General features: G+C 58.6%; 1 protein-coding gene across 1 annotated transcript in view; it reads left to right on the forward strand.

Annotated features, from left to right (window-relative positions):
- The window catches only part of POLRMT (RNA polymerase mitochondrial), a 16,571-nt gene extending 3,520 nt beyond the window's left edge, over positions 1 to 13,051 (forward strand). Inside the window, exons 2-21 of the mRNA XM_029965347.1 lie at positions 403 to 501; positions 798 to 1,657; positions 1,969 to 2,099; positions 3,135 to 3,321; positions 3,686 to 3,835; positions 3,961 to 4,128; positions 4,449 to 4,619; positions 5,081 to 5,320; positions 5,550 to 6,329; positions 6,599 to 6,721; positions 7,733 to 7,855; positions 8,729 to 8,908; positions 9,011 to 9,097; positions 9,367 to 9,480; positions 10,056 to 10,105; positions 10,367 to 10,465; positions 10,786 to 10,858; positions 11,265 to 11,347; positions 11,752 to 11,822; positions 12,376 to 13,051. Coding sequence (XP_029821207.1) covers positions 403 to 501; positions 798 to 1,657; positions 1,969 to 2,099; positions 3,135 to 3,321; positions 3,686 to 3,835; positions 3,961 to 4,128; positions 4,449 to 4,619; positions 5,081 to 5,320; positions 5,550 to 6,329; positions 6,599 to 6,721; positions 7,733 to 7,855; positions 8,729 to 8,908; positions 9,011 to 9,097; positions 9,367 to 9,480; positions 10,056 to 10,105; positions 10,367 to 10,465; positions 10,786 to 10,858; positions 11,265 to 11,347; positions 11,752 to 11,822; positions 12,376 to 12,425 — 3,839 coding nt within the window. The 3' untranslated portion in view covers positions 12,426 to 13,051. The remainder of the gene's footprint in view (positions 1 to 402; positions 502 to 797; positions 1,658 to 1,968; positions 2,100 to 3,134; positions 3,322 to 3,685; positions 3,836 to 3,960; positions 4,129 to 4,448; positions 4,620 to 5,080; positions 5,321 to 5,549; positions 6,330 to 6,598; positions 6,722 to 7,732; positions 7,856 to 8,728; positions 8,909 to 9,010; positions 9,098 to 9,366; positions 9,481 to 10,055; positions 10,106 to 10,366; positions 10,466 to 10,785; positions 10,859 to 11,264; positions 11,348 to 11,751; positions 11,823 to 12,375) is intronic.
- The last annotated feature ends 963 nt before the right edge of the window (positions 13,052 to 14,014 follow it).

The following is a 14,014-nucleotide window of genomic DNA, read 5'->3' on the forward strand; positions in this document are numbered from 1 at the left end:
TGTTTTTGCGCCGTGAGGCCCCCAGGGATAGAGGCGGGACCGTGGAGGTGCTGGATGTTGTTCCTCTCCGGAGAACAGGAACGGGAGGGTTCTGGGTCCCGTCCCAGCTGTGGGGTAGCGCTGCCCGCGCTGAGGGTCCTGGGGCTCTGCCACCCCCTTCGCAGCGCTGGGGTTCGTGGTGTCCCTGGGGTCGCGTTCCCTCCGAGCGTCCGGATCTAGGGAGTGAGGGGCGTCCCTGTCCCTCCTGCCCCTTGCGGCCCTCGCACGCTGCTTCTGGGGCAGCTGAGCTGAGAAAAGCCACTCGCTCACTGTCACCTCTGTGCCCAGCTGGGGCCTGACCGTGGGGCGGGGCTGGGGGGCAGGGGGCTCTCTGACCCCCTGCACCTTCGTGTTTTTCTGCAGCAGGGGTTCCATGGAGCGTCCTCAGGAGCTACTCATCCGCCAGCACCAAGGAGAAGGCGAACAGGAACAGCACCTGTGAGAGGACGGAGCTGCTGGAAGGTGAGTGCTGGGAGAGCTGCAGTGAGCAGGTAGCAGTCAGACCAGCCACAGCTTGGTTCTCGGGATGCTGGGGTGGGTTCCTGAGATGCTGGGATAGGCCCCAACCTGCAGGTGGATCCCAGAGAGACAGTGGTTGGAATCTGTGTCTGGGAGTGGGGCTGGCCAAGGGGGGATAAAGTCCTTGTGTGGATCCTCTTTTCTGAGCATGTTCCTGGCACTCCCAGAGTGAGGCCTAGGGCAGGACAGAACCTTCTGCTGTGCATTGCATCCCATCACCTCTCTCTGTCTCCCTCCAGTGCTCAAAGCTCGAGCAAAGCAACTCCAAAGCAGTGACGCCCCAGAGGTGACAGTCAACAAGGTGGAGCTGGCCCCGCTGGGCAATGACAAGCACCAGAACCCTCTGCAGAAGGCCATGGCCTCTGGCCCCACACAGGAGCAGCCAGTTCCCAGGGCAGGGCGGTGCCCAGACCGGCCCCACAGCTGGGTCGAGACGTTGCACAAGGAGACGTGCATCCAGCAGCTGAAGTTGGAGCGGAAGTTATCCATGGCTGCCTCCCAGCTGGATCTGGGAAGCCAGGCCAAGGCAGAGGCCAAGCCAAAGGCCAAGATAAAGGCCAAGGCAGAGGCCAAGATAAAGGCCAAGGCAGAGGCCAAGCCAAAGGCCAAGACAGAGGCCAAACCAAAGGCCAAGACAGAGGCCAAGCCAAAGGCCAAGCCAAAAGCCAAGGCAGAGGCCAAGACAGAGTCAAAGGCAAAGGCCAAGGCAGAGGCCAAGGCAGAGGCCCAGATAAAGGCCAAAGGCAAACCCAAAGCAAAACCCATGAAAAGCCTGAAGACTTCAAAAGTTCCAAAGGTGAAAGCAGCCACTACCTGGAGCCAGAGCTCCACCAGCCCCCTCAGCCTCTACAGCCACAGCAAGCCCAGGGTGGTGGCAGTGAAGGAAGGTGTGAAGCTGGAGAGGCCTCGGAGGGCACTGAAGGACAAGGACAGCAGCCAGCACAAGGAGACCATCCAGTCCACCCTGGAGTGCTTCCTGTTCCTGCAGCAGCCGGAGCAGGCTGAGCGGATCCTCATGCTGTGCCACAGATCTCCAGTGAAGCAGAAGCTGCTGGATGTCAGTGCCTACAACATCGTGATGCGCTGCTGGGCCAGGAAGGTACTGAGCCACGGGTGCTCTGGGTGGGAGAAGGGCTAGCTCAGGAGGAAGAGCCTCGAGCTGGTCGTGGTTTTACTTGTAGTTGTCACACCTGCCTTCAGCAAATGTTCAGGGAACGCTTGGCTTCTGCCAAGAGGAACAAAGCTGGCATGAGGCCACGAATCCCTGTGAGGTGGCTTTAAGGGAAGAAGGGGATGGGGAAGGGGACGGGTAGAGGTGACCGAATCTAAATAGGAGTAGAGGGGCGTGAAGCTGTGATTTTGGGGCTACTGGTGTCGGTGTATCCGCAGCCCCTTTCCCTTCGTCCCCAGGGCTGCCTGCAGCACATCGACGAGCTCTTTTCCGTGCTGGAGTCTGTCGGCCTGCGGCCCAGCCTGGACTCCTACGCAGCAGCACTGCAGTGCACGGGCCGGAACCAGTCGTCCCCCGAGGCCATCTGGAGGTAACACCTGCCTCAGGTGCCGCTGAGCCCTGGGGCAGCAGCTCCACAGCCTGTGCTGGGAGAACTGGGAGACACGTGGGGCTGGGGCTGGGAAGAGCTGCCCCTGCTGCGTGCACACCTGGATGCTCTGACCATTTTCTCGTGGCCACGTTTTGGGGTGGGCAGAGCTCCTGCAGCACCCTCCCTGCCACTCTCAGCTGCTGGGGAGTTTGTCTGAGATCATGCAGGGAGAGGAGATGTGGGAGATGAGAGCAGCTGCTTCTCTCCCCAGAGCTGGGCTGGGAGAGCCCCTCTCCAGTCAGGGACTCCTTGATTCCCCACCCATCCTGGGCATCTCGCTTCCACTGGCCTCTCTGTCGTGTCCTGGTGGGAATGGCTCTGCTCCTCTGTTTTTATGGCACTTCCATGCAGTTTCCCCTTCTTGGCAGGCTCAGCCAGATAGCCAGTTCCCACAGGGCTCTCTGAAGGAGCGTGGTCAGGAGATTCAGGTGGATCTCACGGAGCACAGTGGGCAGGACAGTGTCAGGCCAAAGCAGGGAGCTGAAGGAGCCCTGTGAGATCCCACAGACTGGGTCTAGGGGCAGTGCCCGGGGCTGGCTGCACAGCCAGCTCCTCGACAGAGGATGGAGAAAGCTGCTGATCCACTGGTGCTGCACAAACACCTTGGGGATGACCTCTGTGTCCTTTGGCTGGCTGACAAGTTCTAGATGCCTCCAAGTGAATATCTTCAGTCAGCTGATTCTGAGGGGGCTGGCAGTGCCCGTCCTGCCTGGTGTGGGAGTTGTGTCAGTGCAGCACACACCGTGGGGCTGCCCGTGGGCAGCGCGGTCCCACAGCAGCTGGAGCTCGGCCTCCCTGCCCAGGCCAGGGCTCCACAGTGGTGCAGGCTGAGAGATGGACACCTGATCCCTGTAACCTGAGGGGGGTGACCTTGTGGGACTGGCTGTGCTGAGGCAAATCCCGCCCCAGCAGCTCCTGCACAGCACACTCAGGCCCCTGGGGAAGATCGAGCCTGTCCTGTCTGCCCCTCCTCAGATACCTGGAGCAGCTGAAGAGCGATGGCTTCCACGTGGATGAGCTCTTCCAAAAGTGCCTGTTTGAGGAAGATGAGAAGGAGAAGATTCTGAGGGCCATCAGGACTGTCCTGCCCAACTACCAGCTGCCCCCTCCACCCAAGCCCCAGACCTGCAAGTCTACTCTGCTCCAGGACTTCTACTCCAAAGTAAGCCACAGAGCTCAGGGAGGTGTTGGAGCTGGCCAGGTGATGTTCACAGGTGTCCTCAGGTCCAGCTCAGGACTCTAAGGGAAGCATTTTTAGCATGGTCTTTGCTCAATAGCCCACACAAATCATCAAATGGATGATATTACCAACAGCCTTACAGAGGAAGAGTGAAGCCAAGGGCTGGCAGGGGCCTGGAGGTGACCTCTATGTGCTAGAAGGGCTGTTTGGGGAGATGCTTGACCATGACACAAGAGTAGAGCAGCCTGTGGGGTTTACCAGCTAGAGACGTCTAGACTTGTTCTACAGGCCTCTTGGAGGGAAGCTGGGAGGATGAGCATGACATAGTGCCTTGCACTTGTTTCAGGAAAAGGTGGTGTCATACCCCAAGCTGGATTTCTCTGTGGAGGAGTTGCAGGAGCGTTTCCAGCAGCAGCTGGAGATGGAGTTGAACAACACCATAACCATCGAGTCAGTGGAGGCAGCCAAGCCCCCAACCCCGCAGGCTGTCAAAGCGGTAAAGCTCAAGAGGTCTGGGGGCAGGGGGGCACTGCAGCCCTTGGGACCTGCGGGAGAGACTGGGGGTCCGTGGGCTGAAGAGGTGGTCAGCTGACCAGCTCTCTTACTTCTTCTTCCATGCAGCGTGAGCTGCTGGGCACCCTCCGCTCCCAGTGGCACGATGCTGTTCTCCAGGCCCTGCAGAAGTCCAAGCACAGCATGGCTAAGGCCAGGGCACTGTCAAAGTACAACATGCTCTACCCCTACCTGTGCCTGCTGCCGGATGAGGAGTACGTGGGCATCATGCTGCAGGTAGGAACCTGCCCTGCCTCATGGGAGCAGGGCCAGACTATCAGCCATGAGGCTGTCACAGAGCACTAATGTCCAGCAAAATTCAAACTTCTGAGAGTTTTCCCAGGTTATTAGGTGAAGGCTGTCTGTTCCCTGTGTGGAGCAGCCAGAGAAGCCTCTGCCCTGCCCTGGTTGTGTTTTCTTCCTCGCCGTTTGCTCAGCATTGTGGGAATCAGAATCTTCCTGTGCTCCCTCATAGCAGCTTCTAATCCTGCTCTGTCTCTCTGTTCTGTCTCTCTGTTCCTCCTTCCTAAGACCGTCTCCGTCTTCCCTTTTTCCAGGTCCTCAACACACTCTCTCCACAAGGAGAGTCCCTGGCTGTCCTGGCCAGGGAGCTGAGCAACAAGGTCTACAGCAGGTACATCACCCATAGGAAGCTGCGCAGCCACCAGCTGGAGAAGCTGCAGGGTGTCTATGAGGACTACATCCACCTGCTGGCAAAGGACAGCCAGGTGGGAGCCCTTGGAGTCAGGTGTCCTGTATAGGAGAGCTCTGGACTTGAGCAGGGTGCACTTTGCGTGGCAGGAGGGGATGGGAAGGGAGAAAGGGGCCTCCAGGGCCAGGTGAGCAGGTCATTTCCAGAGCTGAGTGTACGTGGCTTGCAGGGGGGGCAAGCAGGTCTGCAGTCTGGGAGGGAGGGGCAGGGTGTTGTGGGGATGGAGTGTCAGCACAGGGATCTGGTGGGAGGAAGGGCTTTGCAGTGCTGCTGTCCTGATTCTCACTGCTGGGCTTGCCCCAGCCTCCTCAGCCATCCTTCCCCAAATACCCATCAGGGAGGACCTCACAAGGACACAGAGACAGGAGGAACCTTCTCAGAACCATGTCCCAGATAGATAGATCCCATTTAGCAAACCCCCTGGGAGCAGTGTCTGGCCCCTCCAGCCGACCTGCATTTTCTCCTTCCACCTCCTAGCCTGACCAGTACTTGCCACGGGAATACTGGGAGAAGCTGGTGGCAGAAGCAGGCTTCGGTTCCTCCCTGACCTTGAAGGACTGCAGCTGGCCGTACGCGGTCCTCATGCGCCTGGGCATGCACATGCTGGAGCTCCTGGTGAAGGCCGTCACGGTGCCCAGGAACCTCCTCAATCCTCGTCTGGAGTCCAAGTCTATTCCTGTCCTCTACCACGTCTACTCCTACCAGAACATGTGGCAGGTGAGCCTTGTCCTGGGGGCTCTGGAACTGTGCAGGTCACCCCTTCATGAAAACCAGACCCTTGCAAGGCCCTTTTCCCTCCCTGCTGCCATTCCTGCTCAGGGACACTTTGAGGAGCCCCTGGTTCTCCTTACTTCATGTGATCCGTACAGGATGGCTGACCACAGGCTCTTCCAGACTCCAGCCCTAATCCTCTGCTGCTGACCTTCCCCTCTCTGATTCTCTCCAGGTTGGGCTGATAAAGCCCCATCCCATCTTCTCCCAGATTGTGACGGATGCTGCAGAGACCACGCTGACCTTCCATTCCTCTGCCATGCCTATGCTGTGTCCCCCAGTGCCCTGGACCTCCCCCCATTTCGGCGCCTTTGTCGTGAATGACACCAAGCTGATGCGCTTCGTGGATGGGGACATCCAGCATCAGCTGCTGCTGGAGCAGTGTCCGCCCGTGAACCTCCATCCCGTGCTGGATGCCCTGACCCAGCTGGGCAACTGCGCTTGGAAGATCAACCAGCCGGTGCTGGATATCATCATCTCCATCTTCAACGACAAAGGCAACGAGCAGCTGGACATCCCACCGCCCCTCTCTGAGGCCCCCAAGCCTCCCACCGCTCCCGGCCATTCCTCGACCTGGAGCAAGTCCCTCAAGCGCGAGCTGTTGCTGTGCAAGAAGAAGGCTGCAGAGATGCACAGCCTGCGCATGGACGCGCTCTACAAGCTCTCCATCGCCAACTACGTCAGGGACAAGGTGTTCTGGTTCCCTCACAACATGGATTTCCGCGGCAGGACTTACCCGTGCCCGCCGTATTTCAACCACCTGGGGAACGATGTCACCCGGGCCATCCTGCTGTTTGCAGAGGGGAGGCCGCTGGGGCCCAGGGGCCTCGACTGGCTGAAGATCCACCTCATCAACCTGACGGGGCTGAAGAAGAAGAACGCCTTGCAGGAGCGGCTGGAGTACGCCAACGAAATCATGGAGGAGATCCTGGACTCAGCTGACCACCCGATCACGGTACGTGGGAGCTTCTAGAATGTAAAATAAAATGGCAATCAAATCAATTTTGAAACATAAACATTTTGAAAGATACATTTTTGAGAGAAAAAAGGGAATCAAAACAATGCAGAGATTCCTAAATAGCACATTTCTGTTTGAAAACATGATGAAATACGAGGGAAGTTGGAGGCATGATGGGAGGAGAAGCTGTGCCTAGCGTATCCCGGGAGCACTGGGGTTTCTGCCTATGCTGTGATTTCTACCAGCCTGTGCTTTCCTGTTCCCAGGGCAGGAAGTGGTGGATGAACACTGATGAGCCCTGGCAAGCCTTGGCATGCTGTATGGAAATCGCCAAAGCCTCAAGGTCCCCAGATCCGGCAGCCTACATCTCTCACTTCCCAGTTCACCAGGTAGGAGCCCAGCAGATCTGCATGGCCCATGTGAGGCTCAGCAGGGCAGGAGAACGGGACAGGCGGGAAGGAGCATCCCTTGGCTCAAGCAGAGCCTGGCTGGGAGAATGCTGGCAGCTGCTGCAGGGTGAGAGCCAAGCCAGTCTCACCTCCAGCCACAGGATCAGGACTGGAAGTTGGCCTAGCATGGCAACACCTGCATGTCTGGAGTGTTCAGAGCTGTACTGAGTCTTCAGGGATTTTTGCTCCACTCCCATTCCAAGGCTGAAGCCAAACAGCTCTACAGGAGCTGAGATGGGAGGTCTGGAACTGAGAAAGGCAATGGGAACAGAACTGGTTGTCCCCCACATTCAGTGTCCTGGCTGTCACCATATGCCTTGTCCTTGCTCTGGGCTAGTGCAGTCGCTCAGGTGCTGCTCAGCTCCCTGAAGGGCCCTGTCCTTCCTGTCAGCACGAGGACCGTGGCTGATTGTGGTCCTGGGGGGGGCTGCTCCTTTCCTGAGGAGATTGGGTGGCTCTGACTGAGTGGGGGGAACAGCGCTTGTTCTGCCAGCAGCAATGGTCTGGAATATGCGTGAGACAGTCGGGACTGATATTTTGATGACAACAAAAGATCAAGAGAGCAGCAGGGGGTGTGTGGAGGGTGCAGCTAATGAAATTCCAGCAAGGACTTCTTCTGGAGGGCACCACGGTCTGGTTCCGCCTGAGTCATCAGCGCTCAGTTAATGGAGCCATCAGGACATGCTGCACTGCAGGGAGCAGGGAGGGGCGTGCAGGGAGGAGGGGGTCCTGCCTGAGGAGTGGTCCTGGGACAGCTGCACCCCCCTGCAACCAGGGAGAGCCCGAGCCCAGGGGGGCAGGAACAGCAGCACACCTCCTGTGAGAAACATTACTGCCGGTGTGGTCTGGGGAGCACCAGAACTTCCTGCACTTTTCCTTCCCTTTTCCATCCTCAGCAGATGAGCTCTGTCCACGTGCTAACTCCTTGTTTCTCCCCTGCTTTTCCCACAGGATGGCTCCTGCAACGGGCTGCAGCACTACGCAGCGCTCGGCCGGGACCTCATCGGTGCTTTGTCTGTCAACCTGATGCCCTGCAGTGTCCCCCAGGATGTCTACAGTGCGGTGGCCCAGCAGGTGAGGCACAGCAGGGGCATGGGGGGGGTCCTTTTGGACCTGCCTCCTCCCCTTGGTGCACAGGGTCACTCCTGCTCCTGAGGAGAAAGGTGGGAATAAGACCAGTGTACAGAGGGCTGGAGGGGCATGAGCTGGTCCTCCATCCCTGAGTGGGATCTGGCTGGACATCTGTCCTCATAGAGGTGGCTGTGAGAAAACCCATGGAACTTCTGCTGTCCTCACTTCTGAATGAAGCCTGGGAGAAGTAATTCAGAGAGGTGGAAGAGGGTGTTCCTCATCCCTTGGTCTTGGATGGCCCATGAGTTATGAGATTTTCTTCCTTTGAGCTGAGTAGGAAGGATGGGGAAGAGATTCAGCCTTTGGCACTGCTATGAAGTCTTTGGTGTCCTTGGCAAGACATGATGTGAAATGAGCTGCTGGAAGAGTGCTGAGACCTGCCAGGCTCACTCTGCTGGCATTGGACCCTGGTTCTCCCGTCTGGGTCTCAGCAGGTTTTCTGCAGGCAGCACCACACCAGAGAGCAGGAGTAGCTCACGAGGGTGCAGGGCTTGCTCAGTTATCACTGGGGGGCAGAGGCAGGAGAACCTGAGTTCTGACCCATAGTCCTAGAGCCGTGTCCTTGTCCCAGCTGGCAACACCAACCTGTCAAGGGACAGTGCAGAGGCAGCAGGGGAGGCTCTACAGGCACGGTTACCTGTGCTTGATCCCCTCAGCAGGTGATTTCTGTTATGCAGGGTGGTGAAAATGGGCTGCAGGAATTCTGATGGGAGCTCAGGCCAGGCAGCTGGGAGGGTCTCACGTGGCCCCAGCCACGGAGGGGGCTCAAGCCAGCGTGGCTCACACTGGGGCTGACCCCTGGGGCACTCTCCTCAGGTGGAGGAGTTTCGGAAGAAGGACGCCGAGCGGGGGGTGAAGATCGCCCAGGTGCTGCAGGGCTTCATCAGCCGCAAGGTGGTGAAGCAGACGGTGATGACGGTGGTGTACGGGGTCACGCGCTACGGCGGCCGCCTGCAGATAGAGAAGCGTCTCAAGGAGATCGATGACTTCCCTGAGGTAACGTGCCTGTGTGCCTCCCTTCCCTGGGTCCTGGCGCTTTCCTCTGCGTCTTTTGCTGTCCCTTTGCCTGACCCATCACTCTGCCTCTGGTCTGTGCAGGAATACTTGTGGGAAGCGTCTCACTACCTGGTGAGGCAGGTGTTCAACAGCATCAAGGAGATGTTCTCAGCAACTCGAGATATCCAGGTGAAAAGCCTCTTGCATCTTATCTCCCTCTGCTTTTTCTTCTTCCCTGGTCCACTCATGCATAGACCAGGGGGAGAGATGGTTCTCCTGGGTCCTGGCCCAGAGAGGATCCTCCTCCTCCCAACCCAGAGGTGTGGGATTGTGCTAAACTTGCCAGTAAGCACTGGACTGTCCCAGTCTGTGGTAGGAATCGGGGTGGCCCATGCTAGGAGGGGGTGGGGTCTCCCAGCTCCACACTAACTCTGGCTGCTTCTTCACCTCTTCTGAAGCACTGGCTGACAGAGAGTGCCAAGCTCATCTCCCAGTCGGGGCGGACAGTGGAGTGGGTCACACCGCTGGGGCTCCCCATCGTGCAGCCCTACTATCGCTTCAAGTCCACTGTGGTGAGTGAGTGTTTGGTGTGAAGATTCATCCACCCCTCCCTGTGCCATGGTGGGAGCAGGGAAGGGACAGCTGGGATGGAGCCTGGCAGGTTGGCACCACCGGTGGGTGAGCCTGCAGAGCAGGTAAGATCCGTGTGTGCAGGAACATCCTCCAGCCTCATCGCTCCCTGCAGAGCCTGGAGGGTGTGGGTGGGCTGGTGAGGAAGCTCTTCTGCTCTGTCCCACTCAGGCAGCTGGGGCACGGGCCGTTCCCCGCTCCAAGGAGCCTCCTCGGGGCTCGTGTGACTCAGTCTCACTGCTGTCACCTCCCACGCTGCGCTGACTCACGTCCCCCGGCCCGTCTCATCCCTGTGCTGCTCACCTCCAGCAGCCCCTCTCAGGCTGATTCACCCTGCGAGGGCTGTCACGGGGAAGGGGTGCAGGATGCCTGCCAGTATCCTCAGGAGGGGAGCTGGGCAAGGTGTCACTGAGGAGTGGCAGCTGCCACAGTGCTGGGACACCCTGAAAAGGCACAGTCCTCTCCAGAAGAGTGGGGCAGTGCAGGGTAGTGACTGGTCCCCTCTCTCCACTCACAGCTGAATTGTGGCATGCAGAACTTGAGCGTGAGAACCCCCAGTAGCAGCCAGTAAGTACAAAAGTATACTGTGCCCCTGGTGACCCCAGCCTGTGCTCTGGGGACAAGGCCTTCCCATCAGGGAAGCTGTCAAGGAGTGCCAGAGCTCCTGTTATCCCCCTGAGCTGCAGAGAGCTGGACAGAGGAGCAGGGCCCTGGAGCCCTCCAGGGCAACCCCCTCAACCCTGGGCTGAGGTGGCACTGCCTCTGTGCTGGCACTCTCATCTTTGGCTCTGAAGTGCCCCAGCTCCTCCGTGTCCCACTGTGCCACAGGAAGCCTGATACTGTGAAGCAGAAGAACGCCTTCCCCCCCAACTTCATCCACTCCCTGGACTCCACACACATGATGCTCACAGCTCTGCACTGCTTCAGGTAGGAGTGGGCAACTGGGCTCTCAGCTGGCTCTTCCCTGGCTCAGGACTCTTCTGGGAGGGTGTCGCTGGGCAAGGTGCCATGTGGGACCAGGGATTCCCTGGTGGGTGGGAGTTTGGGGTTCCTGGCAGAGAAGGGGTGAGAGGAGACAGTGGCACAGCGACATCCTGGGATCTCTGAAGACCTGCAGGGGCCATGCAGGGAGTCCCCCTCCTTATGTGGCCTGTGCTCCTGTCCCAGCCAGAAGGTCTACGTGGGGTGGGGGTCATCACACAGAGGGGCTCTCAGCACTACTTCATGGCACCTTTGCCCCCTCCCAGGCAGGGTCTGACCTTCGTCTCAGTCCACGATTGCTACTGGACTCACGCACTCACCGTGGACATCATGAACCAGGTAAGTGTCCTCTGGGGTCCCTTGTGAGCAAGATCTGGCTGATCTGTGCTCTGGGCTGGATCTGCTTGCTGGCAGTCACAGCTGATTTGCTGGTGCCTCATCCCCGCCCATCCTGCAGGGAGTGTGTGGCAGAATCTGTGTGTAAATGGGCACTGAACAGAGCCCTGGCAGAGCTGGTGCCCTTGCCCTGTCCTGGGCCCTTCCCTCTGCAGTGCTGTGAGTGCTGTTGTGCCTGTGGGAGTTGGCCTCTGCTTCCCACCTCCCCAGGCTGACTCCTGCACCCTTGTCTGGCAGCACCTCCTTCCCGCTCCTGCTGCTTTCCCTGCCCCTCAACTCTAACCTACCACTGGGGGGAAGGAGGGAAAATGCCTCCTAACCTGCACCTCACCCTGTCTCCCTGGGTCAGATCTGTCGGCAGCAGTTTGTGGCTCTGCACAGCGAGAAGATCTTGCAGGATCTGTCTGAGTTTATGCTGGAGAAATACTGCAGGTATTCCTGGCCTGTTAGTTTCCCCCACCATGCTCCTTCCTGCCTGCACCAGTTCCCTCTCCCAGAGATCGTGTCCAGGTGCTGACAGGTTCTGTCACCTGCCTGGGGGTTGCTCTGGGTAGAACCTATCCTTCCTTCTTGCCTGACACCCAAATCGCCTTCAACCTCAGTGTGAAAAATAAGGGCTCTGCACCCTCTTGCTGCAGAACTGAGGGAGGGTTTGGCAACCTTAGGGCCTGCCCTGGGCTGCTGTGGTCAGGGCTGGGCTCCTGCTCCCACTCGAGGGTGCACGGTCTGTTTTGGAAGAGCTGAATCCTGTTGTCATGGGCTGCACTGGGGGGCAGAGGAGGGTGTGCCTTCTCCCAGAGCTCCCGTGTTGATTTGCTTTCTTCTGGTTCATCCAGCCCCAACACAGAGACCATAGCCGCTTGGCAGAAGAAACTAATGGAGCAGCTGTCAAATGTCCCCAGGACAGGTAGGAGCATGGGATAGGAACTGCAGAGCTCAGGAGTGGTTTGGAGACAAGGGAAATGAGATGGAGTGGCCCCCAAAAGACAGAAAGCCAGAGCTGTCCCCTAGGATCAGGTGTTCCCTCCTGTGCTGGACTGCAGAGCCATGGGACAGAGCCTGGACACGTTCCCCTGTATCATCCCTGTAAGCATCCCTCCCACTGATCCCCCGGGAATTTCCCCCGGGCTGACCGAGCTCATCCCATCCCGCTCTTGTTCTGCTCCCATCTGTTTCCAACCATGAGCATTTGCTGGGAGATGGGACTGAGGGACTCAGCATAGTAATTGCCAAGATCTAGATGATATACATGCAATGGGATTAAGGCAATTAGTTTAACTCCTTCTAATCCCTCAGCCCTGTGTCTGCCAGGCCATCTGGCTCTGCCTGACCTCTGTGCAGAGTGCTCCATGGGTAGCACGGTCCAGGGGCTGGGATCCTTCGTACCCTGAGGCTGCTTCTCTCCCCCTTGTCCATCCCTACCCTGCTTTCTGACCTCTCCTCTTCCTCACTCCCCCCAGGTGAATTCAACCTCAAGCAAGTGATGGATTCCACCTATTTCTTCAGCTGAGCCATGGCTGCCTGCAGAGCCCTGAGCTACCTCTGGACCTCTCTGGCTGCAGTGGGTGCCAGGCCTGTCCCCCATCTCACGGGGAAGGGGGTGCAGCTGCCAGCCCAGCAAGAGACCTGCCCCACAGCGAGGTGCTGGGGCACTCTGGGACTCTGCAGGAGCAGCCAGTGGGGGCCAGGCTCTGCACTGCTTGCCATCACTACCTGTGTCCCAGCACCTGGAGAGGGCACCCAGCCCTGAGCTGGGGTGGGGCCAAAGGGGGCAACAGTAGACAGGGCTGGCTCCCCTCAAACTTCACCTTCACTGTGAGCCCCAGCCTTTGCTGTGCTGTTGCCTGTCCTGGGGTGCTGTTCCTTTCCACCAGTGGAGCTCAGACCTGGAGGGACAGGCAGCCACTCTGGACACAGCAGGAGCCCTGGCCCTGCTCTTGGCTATGGGGTGGGTGCTGCTCCATGCTCTGCCCCAGCTCTGGGCACTGTCCCCACTCTGTAGCACAGCCTCTGCAGCTCCTGACTCCCGTTTCCAGGGCGGGGTTTTGCTGCTGCTCACTGGGGCTCAAACAGGGAAAACCACTAATTCAGGGGTCAACATGTACAGTACTGTAAATAAAATGGTTTTTGAAATACAAGATGGGACCTGTGTGCTCCTTGGCATCTTTACCTGGAGGCTGCAGGGTGCCTGGGCTCTCGCCTCACCTTCCAGGGGATGTGGGGAGATGGGACTGCTGCCTCCCCAGCCTGGTCCTGTTCTGCTGACTAGTTGGGCTTCAGTTGCTCACAGGAGCATCACATTCTGATAATGCTTTTGTAGCAGAAACACAGAACTCTGCCAGTGTAGCTGCAGAGGGAGTGGGGCTTTCATGGGGTCCAACTGCAGCCTTTCCAGCCAGGAGCCTCCCATCTCCCCAGACTGTGACCTCCCAGGCCTCCTCTCCACTGGGGTGGTGTTGGAGATGGTTGGCATCTTGCAGCTGCAGGTGTGTTTGGTCCAGTTCTTGGCTGCACCCTGTACCCACAGTCTCCTGTCCCAGCCTGCTCCCAGCTTCTTCCTGGCTGCTGCTGGAGCAAGGGGAAAGCTGCTGGGAGGAGGCTTTTCACCTTGTCGCTTTTCTGGCAGGGAGTCAGCTCTTCAGAGGACAAAGCTGCATCCCACAGCCCACGCTGGGACTGTGCCCAGCGCTCAGGCTCCCTGGGCCAGGGACGAGGAGCGGGAGCAGCCGGGGCCGCGGCAGGGAGGGACGGTGGCGAAGAAGCAGAGCCGGAGTCGTGCGTAGCTCTGTCAGCTGCTGACGTTTATTGCACAGGATGGGCTGGATGGGAAGGTGGACGTTGGAATGGGGCCCTGTCCCTCCGGCTGCTCAGCCGCAGGGCGCTGGGCTGGCACGGGCCCCACACCCGCGGTACATTCAGTGTGGAAGGCTCCAGAGTGCGAGGCAGCGAGGCACACGTGCAGACACACACACATACACACACGTGCAGACACACACACATACACACATGTGCACACACACACACATACACACACGTGCAGACACACACACATGCACACATGTGCAGACACACACACATACACACACGTGCAGACACACA

This window comes from Manacus vitellinus, unplaced genomic scaffold, assembly GCF_001715985.3.
Source record: "Manacus vitellinus isolate BGI_N305 unplaced genomic scaffold, ASM171598v3 scaffold_99_pilon, whole genome shotgun sequence".
Classification (NCBI taxonomy): domain Eukaryota; kingdom Metazoa; phylum Chordata; class Aves; order Passeriformes; family Pipridae; genus Manacus; species Manacus vitellinus.